We start from the raw sequence: 20780 nt of genomic DNA on the forward strand, positions 1-20780 counted from the left end.
CTTTCAAACAGAAAGCTGTGCAGAAAGCACTCACAAGCAGCAACAGACCTGTAGCACGCAAACTTGGGGTTGATGAAAGGCACATTCAGGAGTGGTGAAGTCAGCTACCTCGCTATATTGTATAAATATATATATATATATGTATATATATATATATTTATATATATAACTATACATATAGGCCTTAATGTAATTGTCGTCCTTACATTACATACACGTCCTTTACTAAAGTGTATCTTCCCATTCATAAAGTTATTGTTGTAATCAAAGCTTTTAAAGAATGGATTTCTGCATGATTGAATTGAATTGATGTTTATTGGCCATGAAAGTTTGCACAGACACGGAATTTGATTTGGCAGGAGAGCCTACCTAGGCAGCCATCAAAGGCGCCCACCAGAAAGATTACAGCAAAGCATAACATGAGGAGAGAGGAGGAGAGAAAAAGGCAACCCCCATACAATGCTCCTAGAGGAGTACAGTATGGGAACAGGCAAAAACCTCAGCACATAAGCCCACAAACATTAACAACACAACATTACAAACACTTGCAATGGGAAAGGGCGGTGGGGTAGACCAGCAGCATCTGGACCTGCGACCGTAATAGGCGCTGGACACAGACCCGCCAGCCACCCAGGGAAAAGCAATCGAAGGCGTTGGGTGGGGGTGGGGGGGTGGTGGTATCTGTAGTAGGTGAAAGTTAGTGTGTGAGTAGGTCTGGGTTGGCGCCCTCGACCTAGGCCACAATCAGTCCGAGTCTCTCTATGCAGATAGTGTTGGCAAGGAGACGTCCTTGGTCATGACCCGGGTAGAGACCAAGCCACAGATGTTGATGGTGGGGGAGTGGGAAGGGAAGAGCAAGATAGTCTCGCTTCAGCGCTCTCCAGGGGAGTTGTTTTCCAGCAACGGCCTTGGCCAAGGCCTGAGCTGGTTACGGGGCCGAAAGTAGATGAGATTGGTGTAGATGTTTAGACGAGTAGATGCGACTCAATTTTCACGTCCACCCTTCAGGAAGGCCTCCAGATCCTCAAGACTTTCCGATACACAAGCCAACCGCCTAATCCACACAGCAGAAAGCCTGTAATCATGGTTCCGAAAATAAAGATGTCTTCAACATCCTCAACGGAAAGCGCCGCTAGACACACGACACGCCAATTGTCCCACGCGTCCATCGTGTAGCCAGCTGCAAACGTCCCGTCCGGACATTTGGGTTCCCCCGAACCCGAGCTTCTCTTCGAGAAGATGGTGTCAATTGCATTGAGAGACCAGCTAATTAATTCCATGCTTCCAGTTTCGGAGAGTGATGGTGAGAGAGTATCTTGAGACAGACAAGACAGACAAGACAGAGCGAAGCAGGGAAGGTCAGGGAGGGGAGGATAGAAAAATGCGACCGCCTTCGTCGAGAGCCAAGAGGGAAGATGGGCCTGCCCAGAGCACAGGTGGCCTGACAGAACATGCTTCAAAGTTGTCACTTTCAAAAGGGTGGCATTTTAACCCCGGAGGGTACATGGGAGTTCGCCCAACCAGTCTACACATGTTTTGTGGATTTGGAAAAGGTGTTCGACCATGTCCCTCGGGGGCTCATGTGGGGGGTGCTCTGAGAGTACGGGGTACCGGATTCCCTGATCGGGGCTGTCCGGTCCCTGTACGACCGGTGCCAGAGTTTGGTCCGCATTGCCGGTAGTAAGACAAACTTGTTTCCGATGAGGGTTGGACTCCGCCAGGGCTGCCCTTTGTCACAGATTCTGTTCATTACTTATATGGACAGAATTTCTAGGCACAGGGGGTCCGGTTTGGTGGCCTCAGGATTGGGTCGCTGCTTTTTGCAGATGATGTGGTACTATTGGCTTCAATGGGCCGCGACCTTCAGCTCTCACTGGAGCGGTTCGCAACCGAATGTGAAGCGGCTGGGATGCGAATCAGCACCCCCAAATCTGAGGCCATGGTTATCGACCGGAAAAGGGTGGAGTGCCATCTCAGGGTCGGGAAGGAGATCTTGACCCAAGCGGAGGAATTCAAGTATCTCGGGGTCTTGTTCACGAGTGAGTGAAGAATGGAGCAGGGATCGACAGGCAGATCGGTGCGGCGTCCGCAGCGATGCGGGCTCTGCATCGGTCCGTCGTGGTGAAGAAGGAGCTGAGTCGAAAGGCGAAGCTCTGTATTTACCAGTCGATCTACGTTCCTACCCTCACCTATGGTCACGAACTATGAGTGGTGACCGAAAGAACGAGATCGGGAATACAAGCGGCCGAAATTAGCTTTCTCCGCAGGGTGTCCGGGCTTTCCCTTAGAGATAGGGTGAGAAGCCTGGTCATCCGGGAGGGGCTCAGAGTAAAACCGCTGCTCCTCTGCGTCGAGAGGAGCCAGCTGAGGTGGCTCGGGCATCTGATCAGGATTTCTCCTGGACGCCTGCCTGGTGAGGTGTTTTGGGCACGTCCCACTGGGAAGAGGCCCCGGGGAAGACCCAGGACACGCTGGAGGGACTATGTCTCTCGGCTGGCCTGGGAACGCCTCGGGGTCCCACAGTAAGAGCTGGTGGAAGTGGCCGGGGACTGGGAAGTCTTGCTTAGGTTGCTGCCCCCGCGACCCGACCCCCGGACAAGCGGTAGATGACGACGACGGCATTTTAACCCCGTTTGTCCAAAATTTCTTTAAGTTTCTAAGTTGGTACGCATGCCTTATATTGCTCATGGGGAACAAAAGAGTATCAAGAACCCATAATGTCGGCAGCATGGATATTTCTCTACAGTGACAATTTGTGAAGAATTTTAGAAAATTACTTAAAATCAGCCATTGATCCAATTGTCTTGTAATGTTGTGCACATGTGTGAAATACATGTCTGTGTCATGTCAATTTGGTAATGGTTTGCAATGTGAAGGAGGAACCCGCCATTGTTGCCTGCAGCTATATTTATTATTATTATTGTAATTTACCTCATGAACACATTGGTAAAAAGTTTTGCAATTTGGCATAATGATACAACATGCCACAACTACGGCCGAAACACAGACTGGCCCACATCAGAGCATAGGGGGCACCACAGGCCACACCCAAATGTCCACTTTTCAGAGTGATTGCATTTCCACCCCATTGCTCCAATTCTTCTGAAACTTGGTGTGCATGCCCCATTTTTCATGAGGAACAAAAAAGCCTCAAGGACCCATAGGTCAGCCATGATGGATTTTCCTGTACAGTGATAATTTGGGAAAACCTTCTAAATTCCTCTTCTCTTGAACCAAAGGTCTAATTGACTTGAAATTGTGTACACATATGTATCATTGACGTATTTAAAAATGTTACTTAAGGCAATTGAATCAAGTTCAAAATGGCTGAACGGGGTGTATTTATGTAAATGTCCACATTAACTCAATACGTTTGTGTCACTAAATCAAATGTAATTTTGAATGATGGTTTTCAAACCTAATAGGCTTTAAGGTGACATCACTCTGACGTACCGTACACAATTTCACCTTGGTATGTCAAAATATGATTGAATTAGAGCTGTTTCAACTTTCGCTTACCACAGGAGAAACAGCTTACTTTTTTTATACAGTAACTGAATGTGCAATATTCAACACTGAGATTAGCTCACTGGGCTGGGACGGCGACCTTCAAAGTATAAGGTCGTAGGATCGAATCCAGCCACAGTCGTTTAGCCAGTCTTAAATTGGAATATCTCTTTAGTTAAACAGGATGACATCGTTCTGAAGTACCGTGCACAATTTCACCTTGATATGTCAAAAGATCATTGAATTACAGCTGTTTAAACTTGGGCCGAATCAAAAAATCCGTGCTACAGGAGAAACGTCTTCCTTTTTTTGTACAGTAACTGACCACGTATTCTCATCCTTGAGGGTAGCTCAATGGGTTGAAACAGTGTACTACAAAGTGCAAGGTCACAGGTTCGAATCCAGGCATTCTTTTGGCCTGTCATAATTTTGATTACTTGTTTAGTTAAACAGGCAGACATCCTTCTGAAATACCATGTGCAATTTCACGTAATTTCACCTTGAAATGTCAACCGTTTCTTAACCTTTGTCCCAAAGATGACCAAAAACTAATACTCATATCATGCAGTCTGCACCCTTGGGTACCCAGCATGCAGTGCGGCATGTCAAAAAACACAAAGACTTGTGGAAAATAGTTTGGTTACAAAAGCCGTGCAAGGGATTTCAGTTGTTGTGTTCGTTCAGTTGGATGTTTGTAATGTTATTGTTGGTTAGTTATAATAATCTTGTTGGTCACCCTGATTGAGTATGTTGTGTAGTTAATACTCAGCCCTTCCTAATTATACAGTCTCAACAGTTGGTGTATAGCAGAGAGGCTAGAAAGACTGACTTGTTACCTTATGCTCATGAGTTCAAATCCCCGTTCAGCCTATTGTTGATGGCCTGGTCTACAGTGTACATGTTTATAATATTTTGCCATTTTGCGGAGGAACCCGCATTGCTGCTTGCAGCTATATTTATGATTGAGTTTACTGAAGGACCTTTCTCCTCCTGCCACAGTTACAGGTAAAGTGCAGAATATCCTCAGAGCAATACGAGCAATGCAGAACATGCGCTTTCTCAGTGTCAGCTTTGCTCAAACTAGCTTCCTCTTGGCTAGCATCGTGGCTACTGCTGCTCGTCTCTGCAGCCTGGCTGGGAGCATCTTTCAAAGCTGACTAGAAAAAATATGTATAACTTTTATTTGGGGGTAATGCCCTTGCTAGCTATCTCCTTTTTCTCTTTTCTTTTCTGATATCCCGATTTCTGAACTGGTCCTGGCATAGCAACAAAATGTAGTCAAATGAAATGTACGAGAGTCTGGTTAGGACCAGGCTAGGGGGGAAGGGGTTCATTATGAAACAGGCTACATTTTACTAAAGCAACAATACAATGTTTATGTTTGCTTTTTTAAGTAATGGTGAGTATTCAAGTTCAAAATAAAATTGGTTATAATTTCTAAAATAGTTAGGATGAACATGATTATTGATGGCATCGCGGCTGGGCCCCACCACGGCTGGGCCCCAAAAAACTTTCCCCCCTTATGGGTCAACACGTATTGTACCAATGGTAGAACTTCGTAAAATAATTGTGAAAATATATAAGACGAATGTCCGGAGAAACATTATAGTCTGATTCCGGAATCATGCTCACGCTGTATTGGGAATCTTTGTCACTGACTTCAAATAAAACACTTCAAACTTACTTTGCTGAGTTTCAGTGCTACTTAAAACTTTGATAAATTGATCAAAAAAGCAGTACATATTCTTCCACTTCACCATATCTTCTGATTATAAGTATAACACATTTATACATATATATAAAAAAATATCACGGTTTATTTATTCTCAAAGTTGGGTTGGGAGCTGAGTCTATACTACGCAAGCTATGATGACTTTCACCTTGATATTTTAGCGCGGATGTAGGCCTATACCAAGCCGAATTGTACTGTAGGGCTGGGCGGTATGACGGTATATACCGTGCAACGGTAGAAATGTGTCTACCGGGAGAGATTTGGCTATACCGTTTCAACCGCGGTATAGTTTTCAATTTCCCACACAGACTAATTTTAACACTATTTAGGTTAAACATGCAGCGAATTCTTTCAGCTACATTTCCTTTCCCTGCTCTCCCTCCGTCTCTCTGTCACTTACGCGTCTTTCTCACATACATAGTCACAACGTCAGCACACGTTAGCAACGATGCATACATTCGCCGTTCTAGTAAGACAGACAGCTATATCAGCGAGCATTCAGCATTAGCTTAAGATCTAGGAAAGTTCAGGCTACTTTTCGCTAGGTACCTACGAACGTGTCTTAATCTCAGGTTCCCCTTCGTTCTTTTGATGAGAAGTCTCAGGAGCTAGCTACTTACCCGGCGTCATGGAGCCGACCAGTTAAATAGTTATTTTGCACTAGCGTTGCTACTTGCATATGCAGAAATTATTTGTTTGTGGTTGATTTTGTGAAGGTGTGAATAATTTGGATGAATATTTAATATAATGAAGTTCTGTGTAACAAATTATTAACAAAGGAATTATTTGTAACCCCCCCCCCCCTGTTTGTCTGAGGGCATTACGGATCCGTATTGCGCTGTGAGTACTAGGTCACCACGCGGATGGCATGACTGCGCATCAGTCAATCGGAACACTCGTACTAGTAACTTTGAGTCTTGTTTTTAACTCAAGTGTTGTCTCATGTGAGGCAGTTGTTTGTAATAAATAATCAAGTGTGATGATGAAGTACGGTATGGTTGTATAGTACCATTTCTTAATTAAATTGACTATATTTACTATATCAATTACTATACCGTGATATATACCGTAACCGTGATATAACATTACTCATACCGTGATAGGAGATTTTGGCCATATCGCCCACCCCTAGTAGGGGGCGCGAACGAGTCTTCGAACTTGTGTGTATGTCTTGTGTATGAAATTATTACATCAAACGTGAGGTGCTAACATGGATGCAGCTATGAAGCCGCCGGGTTTGCTTCAAGGAAAATGTGTTTTTAAGAAGTTTCCCAATGGAAACCTCGACAAGAGTAAGGTGGTTTGCACCTTGTGCTATGTGGAATTAGTTTACTGTAGGAGTTCTTCCAGTCTCGAATACCACCTAAACGCAAAGCATCCCTTAGCTAATGCGTAAGATGCTGCCAAGTACTGATGTAGCGCAGGGGAAGAGTCGTCGTAAAACTGCAAACTCAATGTTTGAGTGCAACCGAGGCAAGCCCGTCAGCACAGCTTTATCAGCCAAGCTAACTAATCTAATAAACAGTTAATAAACACAAGCACATCTTATTGAACATAATTTATTTTCATCACCAATTATCATAGTAAAACAGCTTTCTCAAGCAGTTTGTGATGCATTTTGGAAACAGGATATGAGCTCCTGGTCTAAATGTGCCACCTGGCTTGAGAAACCCGTTCTCAAAGACTTACTTTTAGTCATTATATGGGTAGCACACATATTCTGCATGCCTTCGGCGGAATTCACATTAGCCATTTTAATCTAGATTAACGCCAAAATTACTGTGAGATTAATCTAGATAAAAAAAAAATTATGTCCTATGCCCACCACTAATATATATACAGTATATTAGAAAACCTTTAAGCTTGTAGTGTGTTTTGTGGTCTTCATTTATTTATGTTTTTTTAAAGGAGGGGTAGAGGTTGTAGTCAGTACCAGGCTGTGTGTCTGTCCTCCCGGCTCCCCCACACTGTTGCTCATCCGCCCCAGGGTGTGAGTGGGAGGGACGTGTGGCATGCTGCTGTTGACGACACCAAAGTGGGACTCCGCTATATTCTAGATTGCCTACGTTTATTCCTCCCCCCCTCTCCATCATCTCTCATCTTTCCTTCTGACTTGCCTTTCTAAAAATGTATTTTCTATTATTTCAAATTATTTTCAATACTCTGCCTCCATCTCTCCCTCAACCTGTCTCCCCCCATCTCTCCTCCCTCTCACACATCCACCCACATCCTTGCAGAAGTATATCCAGAACCCTGTCGCTTTAGAAACCTCGGTTTGTGAAACCAGCAAACCAGTGTTTCCACAACCCGCACATCAAAAGATGGGACGAGCCGTTATCTTTAATGGCGTACACATCATTAGCAGTGCACTCTGGGAAAGCGGGCCAGAAAAAGCTGCTGTAATGAAACAGTAGTACATAGCTAATGGGTGGAAATTTGTTGCATATTTTTAATTGGCTAGTGCAAACCAAGTAAGTTTGTTTTTTTCACTCACTGTGAATTGGAATGTTGGTCGATCTCATTCTGGTGGGATTCCACCAAAAGGCACATCTTTAGAAGTTTCCAAAAGCAACAGAATATTGTTGCACTAAAAGTTAACCTCAGAGCTCTGCTGCATGTCAGACAGTGGGTTACTGTCAGCCAATACATTTCTTTGCCACTCTCCTTGGCTATTAGTGTCACTTGGATGTTCAGGCTGACAATAGGTCATTGTCTCTTTTGCGCGCACACACACACACACACCCACCAAGATTTGGCTGAACGGTAGCTCTTCTGCCAGTGTCTACTGTGTGTCACTTCCAATTTCCCCAAGGCTAAAAATATCTTCCTCTGATTGTAGCAGTGATGACCTGCCTACAAACCTTGTCTCTAGCACTGCATTTTAATAAAAAGGTGGTTGATTTTGAATCCAGAATGGCTGTAGCTTACTCTTTCCAATTTATTTTATAAATTCATCGCTGTACTGAAACACGCTGAGTCACAATCAAGCAAAAAGGAAGTTGTACGATCACTCTAAATCACGGTTGGTTTATGCAAAACTATGATTGACTCACATGCTTGTCAGTGCTGTGCATCACTCATTAATGCCCTGACAGAATGAGTCATAATAACTCAACACTGCTACAGGTGCCCAAGCCCATTGCCCTCTGGCTAACTAATGAATCTATGGCAAAAGAAAGAAAAAAAAAACTATATGTGCAATAATAAGATCTCAATCCTCTCAACTACCTTCTTTTTAATCCAAGTTTTGGAGGAGACTGTGAAAGTTGACCAGAAATAGAATGACATCCCTTGGTCTAAGGAGACAGGATTGTGAGAGCTTGTAGCCTAGGCTCTCCACTCCGCCTGAAAGGCTCCTGCGAATAGCTGGCTCCCAACGGCGTCCTGCTGCTAGAAATAGGCCAAAGAGAACAGCCCAGCATTCCACCCTGAATGTGTGGAGGGAGGAGGACCAGGAGACAAGATAGGGGAGGAAGATGCAGGTCCCTCTCTGCTTCCGTCTCTCTTTCTCTCTGTATTTCTTTTTCTCTCTTTTTCTCTATCTCTCCCTCTCTCTTTTGTCTATATCTGTCTCTTATCTTTCTATCTGTCTCTCCCTCTTTTGGTGATGGATCCTCCTTATGTATTCTCCCCAGGAGGCCATGCGATTTTCCTGTGCGTCCTCTAGAGCTAGAGCAGTGGTTGGTGACTAGTGGTTTTAGCCAAACCTCTGATAATGCTCAGATTAGTTTTTATTAAATAGATGAATAGGCCTAGACGAAATGCTCCACAGGGGTTTGATAGATGCATATTAATTAACTAATTAACTAATTCAATATTTTGGTGTATAGTTCCTAACACTGTGTGCTTCTTTCCCCCTTTGCCATGCCTTGGTGTGATAATGTATCTCTGTACTAGATATTAAACAGCAGTTTAATACATTAATACAATATTCCTATTACTGGAATGGGTCACTTCCTGGCCCTGTCATGTGTTCTGGAACCATAGCAGCATAGGCGTTCAGCACACTGACCATATTCTAGGTCACAATTTACTGGCTTTCAGTTCAAATGACCCTGTGGTCATTCAAATGTGTCTGAATTCAGTGCTACAGTAAGGATGAGTGAGAAAGCAGCATGCTATCTTAACCTCACCAGTACTTTAATGAATGTGGCTTGTCGGCTCAGAGGGACTTCAGCAGCGGGAACCTGAGGATTACTTTGTCCTTGTCGTCTGGAAAAATCTTTCGCAAGTCTAATGTATTATATTTTATTTGTCAACTGAATGAAATTGCTGTGATTTGTGGACGGATCTGTTTATCATTGTTTGCAGCCATTTTATATCTCATGTTCTTTCTTTTTATTCCCAGATCAGCACCAATATATTCCGGACTCTTCCGCCAAGTGAAAACCCAGACTTTGACCCAGAGGAGGATGAGCCCACTCTTGAGGCCTCCTGGCCTCACATACAGGTGACATATCTGTGCTTAGCCACTGCACTGGAGAATTAGGGAGTTTTTTGGATCATAATCTGTAATATAAATACTACAGTAATTTATTATTTCCATATGAAATTAGAAGTAGTGTGGTGGTCTGATGACTGAACTCTAATTATCACAATGATCTGCTTCTCCACCAGCTCGTCTACGAATTTCTCCTGCGTTTTCTGGAGAACCCAGACTTTCAGCCCAGCATTGCAAAGCGCTACATTGACCAGAAGTTCGTGCTTCAGGTATGTCTGTCGAGCCTTTAATTTCCCAAACTATTACAATGACAAGTTTTGGTGTTGTTGTGTGTGTCAGTTTTTATTCTTTGATGGAAGCTTTTGGCACTACTCTAAAAAGCTGCGTCACACTAATAGTGCTAAATCCAAATCCTGCAGTTTACAGGCTTCAATGTAACGTCAAAACATAACGTCTTCAAAAGCTTTCTAGTACAATACATCAAACACAAACCATGATTGAATAACCTTTTGAAAGGGAAATCTATCTGGGGGTGGTTGTGGCTATTTGATTTTGCTTTGTAAGAAGTGGCAGTTTTAAATTTTGTCTTTGAAAACCTCAGCTTGACACAAAAGAACAATGATGATTTAGATTTTCTTCAAATAAAATAAAAACTCTTCTTGTTACCACCTGGTTAGAAGAAGATTATGTTTAAACAAAAGGCTTTCTGTGAGGAAAGCCACACCACAGCCTCATTTGTTTGGAGCTCATTATTGAGCTTCCCCGATGCCGCTGGCTTTAATCCCCTCTGGGCTCTGTCTTTCCCAGAATGTAGTTTCACTAATGCTCCTCATCAAGAAGGAGGTAGAGGGTCCAGCCAGAGCCTCGCATGGGGGCTGTGGTTCCCTCCTGCATGCCACTGCATCACCCTCGGCTGGGTTAGGGGGTAACAAGCATGCACTGGAGCAAGTGACCGAACAGGGACACGGCCTGGAATGCTGTTTGGAGCCGTCTGAAGTGCTAAGGCTGAGTTTCCATGATGTGAGCTCAGCATCGGAGGAGCTTTAAATAGCTGCTGTTGTTTACTTTGCAGGAAGGAACAGGGGACGGCAGTTGGGGGGCGGGGGGAAGGAGGGGTTTGGGTTGGTGTATTATCCTCCATCACCCCGCTTTCACTCAGCGAGCCAGGCTTGGGAAGGTCAGACTGTGAGACTAGTCCCAGCGGCTCTGTACCGGACTACTGCTTAGTGGACTCCTTTCATTCTGCCGTCAGGATGAGTCCTGGCATCTAAACCGGGGAGAGTGCTTCAGCCTGTAGACGTCTGGTGATATTTTTTTAAAGTGTGTGTGAGTACAAAGCCGTAAGGAAGGAAGTTAGGCGTGTCATTACAGCTACAGTGCCACTGTACCACAGAACAACTTCCTCTCAGAATGCTGACTTCGATGATTCTGAATCGAATAGCATCAACTAAACTCTTGCATCTGATGGTTATCTTAAGCCTTTTCCTGCATCTACAGGGCTGATCATTGGACTCACAGCAACAGTTTGGCCTGTAGATATCGGTAATGAGAAATGTCTCTGCCAATAGAATCCCTATCATGCTGTCTTGACGGTGTGTGCTGGCTGCCGGGGATGTGTGAGAGGCGGTGTTGGGATGGTGTGGGCTGTCGGGGTTGTCATGCTGCAGAGCTGCTGGGGCAGGAACACTCAGACTCCTGTCAGAGATGTGGCCAGGGATGAGTAGGTGCCCTGCTGGGACCGGCGGCATGGCACCACGGTGATCACTCTGGCTGGCTGGCCTGATATAGATAAAGGACTGACTTGACAGACAGACCGAGACATCCATCCATCCATAACCACACCCTCAACCAGGTCTGGACTTGGACTGAAAAACGGCCCAGGACTTTTTTTTGCATTATGCCACGGCCGTTTGACCGGAGGTTCTGGAAATCTCCCGACTATCCCGACGGCCAGTCCAACCCTACACTCAACCCTACATCTGAACAAGCTGTTAGATCATCAAATCCGGTGAACCTTTTCTTGTATCTCAGAAGCTGATTATTCTTGGTGACTGTTAAGATGAGGTGTTTGTATGCTGTTTTGGAACCGTGCTTTTCCTCAGGATGGTAAGCCTGTTGAAAGCAGAACAGAGTTGGCAGGAACACTTCCCATGCAGGAAAGCTCAGGGTTATCATGAAGCCCCATCATTAGTGAAGGGAGGAGAGCTCTGGGTTATCATGAAGCCCCATCATCAGTGAAGGGAGGAGAGCTCTGGGTTATCATGAAGCCCCATCATCAGTGAAGGGAGGAGAGCTCAGGGGTTGTGGGGGTATGAAAAGGAAATCCCGGGGTCACAACTTCCTCGCTGCATGTTTACCTAGCGCACCCACAGACACTTCCTCCTAGTGCCTTCTTAGTCAGCACGCCACCCGGCTACGCAAGCACAATAATACATATGGTGTAACAACACACACACACTCAAAATATTTATACTGTGGCCATGCTAATTTGTTTAATAATATTGGATGGTGTCTGCCTTGCTTATGTACATAGGAAACCAGGTACTTTGTATCATGGTTGGGAATTGATCTGACACACGAAATACATCAACATGTTCCTTAAGCCTGTCGAGCAGTGTTTGCCAGTGCGACAAAAATAGACTAGTCCAAGTCCCCTTCATTTATTACACTTTTTCCATCCAGGGCACAGCGGGAGTCAGGCCTTTTAAAAATAGAAACCTGTTATTTAGCTTCCAAATCGATCGACTAAGTGGGTTTCAAGCTGAGCCCAATGTCTCTGAGGTAGCAGTTACGCATCAGATTTGCACTTTTAGATGAGGTTCCAGGTAAGGCTGGGCGATATGGGTAAAAAATTATCAATATAGATATTTATATTTCCATTCGATAACGATAATTAAGACGAAAGCCCACAGATCCGTAGTAGTAGTGAAGGACTTAAAGTCTATGTCTATTCCAATGGTATTCAATGACACAAGTCTGTGTTCTAGAAAGAGTGGTCTGGAGTTGCAGATGTCCGATAATATCAGCTTTAATGCAGCAATTGGAAATCAACAAGTACAGAGCTCTGGGGTTGTCTACGTTTCCCTAACCGCAACAGAGTTTGGGCTGGTTCACAAAGTCCAACTGGCTATCTGTCCCTGCCCCAGCATTTATACAGTGCAGTAAGATAAAAAGATGAAAAGAAAAGAGCTTTCTCATGCATCAGGGAGTTGTTCTTGCCGGCGCATCCCACCTGCTCGGGTGCCGTCTTAGCCCTGTTTCAAGGTTGCTTCTGGAATTAAGAAATTAAGACAGAAATACAGCCTGTTCCACATACCCTGTGTGAGATACAATGTTTAAGCCTAAGCAAACTTCTATGTTCATAAGACATTACTTTAATAAGCCCAATATAACATTTTTATAGACACAATATATTCTTTAAGACATGCAACGTCCGGCCCGCGGGCCATATGTGGCCCGCAAAATCATTTGGTCCGGCCCGCCATGGCACTGCAGGAACCACATTATTAGGTGCATTGTTGGTTGGCAGCAGCACTATTTTAATATGTGGAAGAGGACCGTGGAGGCGCGGAGCGTTGCATTCCAATGTACCAAAAACTTTAGATCACGCGCTGTGCGCGCTCGCATTAAATGTGGAATTCCTTTCTAGCAAATCAAACCCAGAATACGTTGTTGGTTTGGGCTAAGCCTTGAATGTTTACAACGTATGGCTCCGCGCCTGATTAACACTCAGATCGATAAGCAGTCAAAAAAATTGTAGCAATTAAAAAAATTTGACGATCCCTTTCCGTAATCATGAAATGTTAGATGCACCCCTAGTCAAAACAGGCTGCATCCGTGTCAGCTAACATCACAAACCTCACCAAAGGGAAGCAGTTCCAGCCATCACATTAGGGTTGAGTTAATTAAATGTTTGACCAAATATAGCAGGCAAATTTTTAAGTTGATAATTCTGTACGGCCCCCGAATGATTTTATAAATATCCAAATGGCCCTTGGCAGAAAAAAGGTTCCCCACCCCTGCTTTATAGAGTCGTACGAACATTGTTCCTGTCGCTGTATTCACTAGTACACAGTGCCCGTGATGCATTCGGTGATTAAGATGCCACAAATATTGATAACTTGAATTAGCCTATAGATAATGATAGCCCTTGATAGAAATTGGTGTCACACAGATGTCTGGAATTATAGAAAGTGCCGTGCCCGTGATGCAGCTGGTGATGACAGTTCATGAATTGTACTGTAATGTATTATACCTTCTTTAGTAGCAAAATAAGTCTCTTTCTCAACGTTTTCCCTACACTCGGAATAAAGTTTAGGCAGCGCGGTGTGAGAGAAATGTTTGCGGCCAGGGAGCACGGCCAAGGTCAAGTAACTTAAGCTTTTTAAAACCTTACTTTTTATCAATACCTTGGTGCAAACTCACACTTTCTGCATGTTCCAACAAGTGATTTTGCTTCAGGTTAGGGGTGGGCGGTATGACGGTATATACCTAGCAACGGTAGAAATGTGTCTACCGGGAGAGATTTGGCTATACCGTTTCAACCGAGGTATACTTTTCAGTGTTTCCCACACAGACTAATTTGTGGCGATGCGCCACAGAATCAACACCGGCCGCCACATATTGCGTTTCGTAAAACATTTTTTTTAACACTATTTAGGTTAAACATGCAGCAAATTCTTTCTGCTGCATTTCCTTTCCCTGCTCTCCCTCCGTCTCTGTCACTTGCGCGTCTTTCTCACATACATAGTCACAACGTCAGCACACGTTAGCAACGATGCATACATTTGCCGTTCTAGTAAGACAGACAGCTATATCAGCGAGCATTCAGCATTAGCTTAAGATCTAGGAAAGTTCAGGCTACTTTTCGCTAGGTACCTACGAACATGTCTTAATCGAAGGTTCCCCTTCGTTCTTTTGATGAGAAGTCTCAGGAGCTAGCTACTTACCCGGCGTCATGGAGCCGACCAGTTAAATTGTTATTTAGCACTAGCGTTGCTACTTGCATATGCAGAAATTATTTGTTTGTGGTTGATTTTGTGAAGGTGTGAATAATTTTGGATGAATATTTAATATAATGAAGTTCTGTGTAACAAATTATTAACAAAGGAATTATTTGTAACCCCCCCCCCCCCCCCCCCCCCCCCCCCTGTTTGTCTGAGGGCATTACGGATCCGTATTGCGCTGTGAGTACTAGGTCACCACACAGATGGCATGACTGCGCATCAGCCAATCGGAACACTCGTACTAGTAACTTTGAGTCTTGTTTTTAACTCAAGTGTTGTCTCATGTGAGGCAATTGTTTTTGTTTGTAATAAATAATCAAGTGTGATGATGATACGGTATGGTTATATAGTACCATTTCTTAATTAAATTGACTATATTTACTATATCAATTACTATACCGTGATATATACCGTAACCGTGATATAACATTACTCATACCGTGATAGGAGATTTTCGCCATATCGCCCACCCCTGCTTCAGGTGGTAAAAAAGGTTTGTTGTATTACCAGACTTGGTAGCCACCTGTTGGTTTACTACAAACTTTGCACCGAACATTGCTCTGCTCTTTGTCGGATTTCAAAAAGCCAAACCACTTCCAAATAACTGAAGAAGACTAACCCTTCTTATCAATAATTTCTTCATTGGAAGTTGCTCCCTTGCCATTGCTATCACTGCCACTGTTTTCGGCAATAAGACTCATTTTCCGCGGGTAACATTAGCTACTCAACTTGAGGTGCTCAGTATATTTTAGTGAGCGTAGGCTAACATTTCTCCGCAACTTCCTGCTGCATCACAGTAATTAAATGGACTGCTGTTCCTAATTATTGTCTATTCTGTAGACATCATCGATATTATATAAAATGAATTAATGTTACGATATCTTTATTGAGGGAAGTCATTACTTTGATAAAAATATATCGCCCAGCCCTAGTTCCAGGTGTAAAAAATAAAAAACATTGAGAGAACTAAAAAAGAAGAAGTCAGATGGCTGAGCGGTGAGGGAGTCGGGCTAGTAATCAGAAGGTTGCCGGATCGATTCCCCGCTGTGCCAAATGACGTTGTGTCCTTGGGCAAGGCACTTCACCCTACTTGCCTCGGGGGGAATGTCCCTGTACTTAATAAGAGCGTCTGCTAAATGACTAAATGTAAATGTAAATACCTCTGGGGAGAAGAGGTATTCACGGGAACTTCACTCTGTCTGTGAAAATGTGTCTCCTCTCTGATGGTTGACAGACACATTTGTGGATTTTCACTAACCAGTATAGTCACCTGACGCCGACATGATTTCATTGAAAACAGACAGCTGTCATATCCTTAAGCGCTACAATGTGAACAGATATGCTAGTCATAGGAGGCTGTTTTAACATCCAGATAGTTCCTGTGATAGTTCCTTGTTTCCTCTCATAAGCACAGTGGGAATTTTGTCAGAAGTTGAATTAGTCAATAAGGCACTCGCCAGCTCTTAATAGACTGATAGATTCTGCTTTCACTACAAGCAATTGTATGTCATTCTCCCTTCTGTCATTAAGTCAGATTGGACGGATTACGGTGCATCCGGGCATGTTTTTGTGGGACAAGGCTCAGTAATGTGATGAGGGTGTGCCGTGAGGAAAACTGTCTCTGCTGCCTGCCACACAGGTCAGAGGTGAAGTTAAAATCAGGACGCTCCACAGCTGTGGTCAATCGCCCCTGTGGTGCAGCACTGTACGGCGCTAATTGAATATTGACCCAGGCCTCAGGCACTAACCATGGCTGAATACCAACAAGGGGCCATGTGTCAATGTTGTGGAATGCCACCCATCGCCACAACCTACCAAAAATGTTTTTTACGCATGTTTGAGACAACACTGTGGCCTTCCACAAAGTGTTGGGCTGGGAGAAGATGGCAGGTCTGGAAGGGTCTTCAGTGGAATGGTAGCAACCCTGCCATCCTGGTGTTAGGGTTAGCAGCCTGCTGCTGCCCTGCTGCCTAGAGCACTACTAGAGGAACCACTCATCACACACTGCTGGAAATAAATGCTCTGTGTCAGTCCTATCCTTTAACAGATCCAACAGGGTTGCGTGCATGTTAGATAACAGTTTAACACTGGAATATGATACGATTTGATTATGTTCAGTAGGCCATTTGTTTTTTGTGTGCATTTGATGCCTGCCATGCGTTGGAACATTTTATTTGTTTGTTTGGTATAAAGGTTGATGCCAAATCTTTTATACTGTGCACCTCTGTCCCTGGGTTTTCTATGTGTGTTTTGTATGTAAGTAAGACTTTATTTATATAGCACATTTCATAAAAAAATTGCAGCTCGAGGTGCTTTACATAAAATCTGCAAAAACATAAAATCAGCAAAAACAAAAGTGATAAAAGTAATAATAAAACTACAAAATAAACAAGAATTAATAAAATGTAAGACATAAGCGATAGTGCAGGTCAAACACAAGCCGCAATCTTTACAGGAATCCAAAGCAAATCTATAAAAAATATATATATAACTACAAAAAGTTGTAAAACCCTTCTGAACATTTTTTTTTGTTAAATGCTTTGGTAAAAAGATAGGTCTTTTAAAAATGTCTAGCGTATTTGCTTCCCTAATATTTATGGGTAATTTGTTCCTATGTGATCAACTATGTAGCCGGTACACTGAAAAAATACGTCCTTGACGGTTTGCTTGTTAACCGACTATAAGTGACTGATTATGCTCTTTCTCCTTCTCTGCCCCTGTCTCTCTCCTGACATCTCTCTTCGTCTCTCCCTCCCTCCTCCTGGTGTTTTTCCTTGCAGCTCCTTGAGTTGTTTGACAGCGAGGACCCCCGAGAGAGGGACTTCCTAAAGACAGTCCTGCATCGGATCTACGGGAAGTTTCTGGGCTTGCGAGCATTCATCAGGAAACAGATCAACAACATTTTCTTGCGGTGAGCTACGCAAAACTTTTTATTGTGGGGACTGATGTTGGGGCTGTCTGGAAGTCACATGGCAGCATCCATCTAGCTGCAGGTGGAGCCTGTCTTCTCTCAGCCTTTGGGAGGGTCAGGCAGGTTACCATCCTTATTCTTCTCCTCTCTGTCCTCCAGCTCTCCTGCCTCCCTGCTCTCTCTGCTCCTCCCTGCTCTCTCTGCTCCTCTGTGTCTTTGGCCTGCTGGATAAAAAGCGAGCAGAGCTGTGAGCGTTTCTTCTTTCCTCTATCTCAGCTAGATAGTCATGACAGGAGTGTTAATCAGAGTCAAGCACATCTGCTGTCATGTATGCTTGAAATTCCTTTAAGTCAGAGGGTGTGGAGTCACACAGGGGGCTCTCACTGGAAAAGTTACGCACTGTTCACACACATGCGCTCTGACATTTAGCGTGATGTCCCATCCCTCCCAACCATTTGCTCAGGCTTTCTGAGCTACACAATGCACCTCAAGATGACCATGAGTATAACAGCTCTGGAGAGCAGACTTATTTCAGACAAAAATTAGTTTCATCATCACCATGGAAAACACAAATACTTTAAGCACCAGCTATTTTGTTACTTTGATACACACAAGGATGAAATGTCAGAAATATTAAGAATGTTTTTATTTCAACTAGAATTTCCCTCTACTCCCAACAGAATGTTGTGAGAAACACATTTTATCAAGTTCTGTTTTCTACCAGACAAACAAGTGATCTCTGTTCTGATCTCCCAGTCCTACCAGAACAGACCTGAGAAGCCAGCATGTATCCCATCCTGTCATGTCATTACTTTCTAGCAGGCACTTGGTAGGTTGAGGAAGGCTACTGAGTTGTAAGCTGATGGTGCACAGGCATTGTTATCTCTAAATGCACTTTCACAGATAATTTGCATTTCTTAATAAATAGAAAGGCAAGAAACATATGGTTTGTGTTAGTGGAAACCAGTCGTCAGTCCATAAAGCATGCAGGACACCCCTGAATGGTTTGCTTGTAGGTAGCTCTAAGTTTCGCTGCTGGAGACTGAAGTCCAGCATTGTAATGACAAATGTCTGTATTTTGGGGTTTAGGGGCACCATATGTGTTGAGGCCTTAACACTTTGGCCCACTCTGTCCCCATTGCTGTCCAATAAAGCTGAAAATGGCCACAAATATATATTTTTAAAAGGGCTGTGTTTTGCCCTCAGCTGAGGCCAGAATGTAGTAAAAAAAATTAAAATAATAATACAGCCACCAGTTAAGTGGTGTAGAGGACAACAGATGTGACTCCTCCAACCATCTGCTGCCGGGGTTTAAAATAGAAGCTGGGCCTGGTGCAGCCTGGTACTGCCTCCAGAGCTGCCTGGGCTGGCCCACATAGGTTTCCCGCCTCAGCCAGGCTGTCTGCGACAAATGAGGTATGGAGTTAGTTGCCCTACAGTGACTAGACATACGGTATTTCATTTTTGGGGATGTTGGGGGGGTTTATGCATTTAAATATTCAACTCATTCAGACTCAGGGTTGAATCCCCAGGTTCACTATCACACTCAGCGCTGGCAGCCATACGTGCACTGCTGTTTCTTGCGGATGTGTGTTTGTGGAAGGCCTGCAGGTGTGTTCGCGTTCTCATGTGTCCGTCTGTCTCCTGCAGGTTCATCTACGAGACAGACCACTTCAACGGAGTGGCTGAGCTGCTGGAGATCCTTGGGAGGTGAGTCTGCGTCTCACAGCGCTGCTTAATCACACAGACTGCACACACATGGTGCCATGTCAACATTGGAGCTCAATTGACCTTTTGCGTAAGCCACAACCACCTTAGTTACCGGTTAGTCTGTCAAGCGTTGCTTCTTTGTATAAGTAGCATACTGTACCGGTCAGTGCAAGTGATTCTTTTTGGAGTGATGCCTCCAGATCGAGGGGAAATTGCAATATGCTGTGGCTATATTCAGAATATGCAAATCAACAAGAAAGGGGACATATCAATAATTAAAGCAAAGCATACTGTACGACACTACAGTAGTACTAGCAGAGGGTCAAGTTTAAACTGCATCGGTGATCAAAGCAAATCAATTCGTAATTGGTTGTTATGGAGTCATATTCAAGTTTATAATCTACGATTTCGAAATAAAGTAGGCAATGTGAAATTTCCAGCACAGACCCACTTATTAGATCTCTACAGACCGTGCAGCTAGCTAATTTAATGCTCAACACTTGAACGGGGGATTATTCTTGAAAGAGGAATTATTTACTGATTCGTCTTAGTTAAACTATCTGGGCTTGGAAATACTGTGAAGTAGGCAAATAGCTAGAAGAACATAACATTTCATAATTGTTTCAGTAAATCAAACAGCTTCAAAACCCAGTGAAATGTTATACAGCTAGCAAACTAACATTAGCTAGCATCGCTAACAACATTAGCTAACTCAACTTCGGTAGGCTATCCTCAGCATTTGCAAGCTGGCCAGTGCAAGTAACATGGCATTTTATTTTGTCCAGTGAGACAAGTGAATTTCTCTTCCACTTGCCCTACAAAAAAATCCACTTGTCCCGGACTGGTTACAGTTCCACTCGAGGTTCCATATGAGGGCGCTCACAGGCTAGTGCAGAATGAAAGGAGGTCCTTTATTGGAACGTAAACAATAACCGATCATTTTAGAATGTAAGGCCCTGGGGCCCGTTTTCCGTTTTTGTGGGCGGGGATAAGTTGGGCTGGCAGCCAGGCTAGTAAACACCTTAAAGTCTGCAAAATCCAAGACAGAAGGCTAGCAAAAAGTAGCAGACCAAATTAAATGTAGAGTAGTGACCACGCATTTTATTGCTTATTAGCTACAGTAAGCTAGGCCTATGTTTTTTTTTTTTTTTCATACTCTCATATTTAGGGGCCAAGCAGTAGCGAAGCTGCTGTGGCACCTATTGTTTTTGTTAGTTTTATTATTATTATTATTATTATGCATAGCGATTGGTGCGAAGTTTTGAAATTTGGCCTACTGATTTGGAACGGTCTCCTGATTATTGTCAGCAAAGTTTCATGTCGATCCGTGAAGCTCTATAGCGCCACCAAGGCGTCAAATTTGGAGGTGCGTTTACGCCCACAACTTTTGAACCGTGACTGTTTTTCTTAATTGAGGTATCATTGGATTCCTTGGATGCAGACGATTCGATTGAACCCTGTGACGTCATTGTC

At 43.8% G+C, this 20780-nt stretch overlaps 1 protein-coding gene across 3 annotated transcripts in view; it reads left to right on the plus strand.

Moving 5' to 3' along the window:
• The window catches only part of ppp2r5a (protein phosphatase 2, regulatory subunit B', alpha isoform), a 117459-nt gene that overhangs the window by 77438 nt on the left and 19241 nt on the right, over positions 1 to 20780 (plus strand). For all 3 annotated transcript variants that reach the window (XM_047015406.1, XM_047015403.1, XM_047015405.1), the window contains exons 3-6: positions 9588 to 9689; positions 9857 to 9949; positions 17467 to 17597; positions 19248 to 19307. In XM_047015406.1, the coding sequence (XP_046871362.1) occupies positions 9588 to 9689; positions 9857 to 9949; positions 17467 to 17597; positions 19248 to 19307 (386 nt within the window). The remainder of the gene's footprint in view (positions 1 to 9587; positions 9690 to 9856; positions 9950 to 17466; positions 17598 to 19247; positions 19308 to 20780) is intronic.

The sequence above is a fragment of the Hypomesus transpacificus genome, unplaced genomic scaffold (genome assembly GCF_021917145.1).
Source record: "Hypomesus transpacificus isolate Combined female unplaced genomic scaffold, fHypTra1 scaffold_30, whole genome shotgun sequence".
Lineage (NCBI taxonomy): Eukaryota > Metazoa > Chordata > Actinopteri > Osmeriformes > Osmeridae > Hypomesus > Hypomesus transpacificus.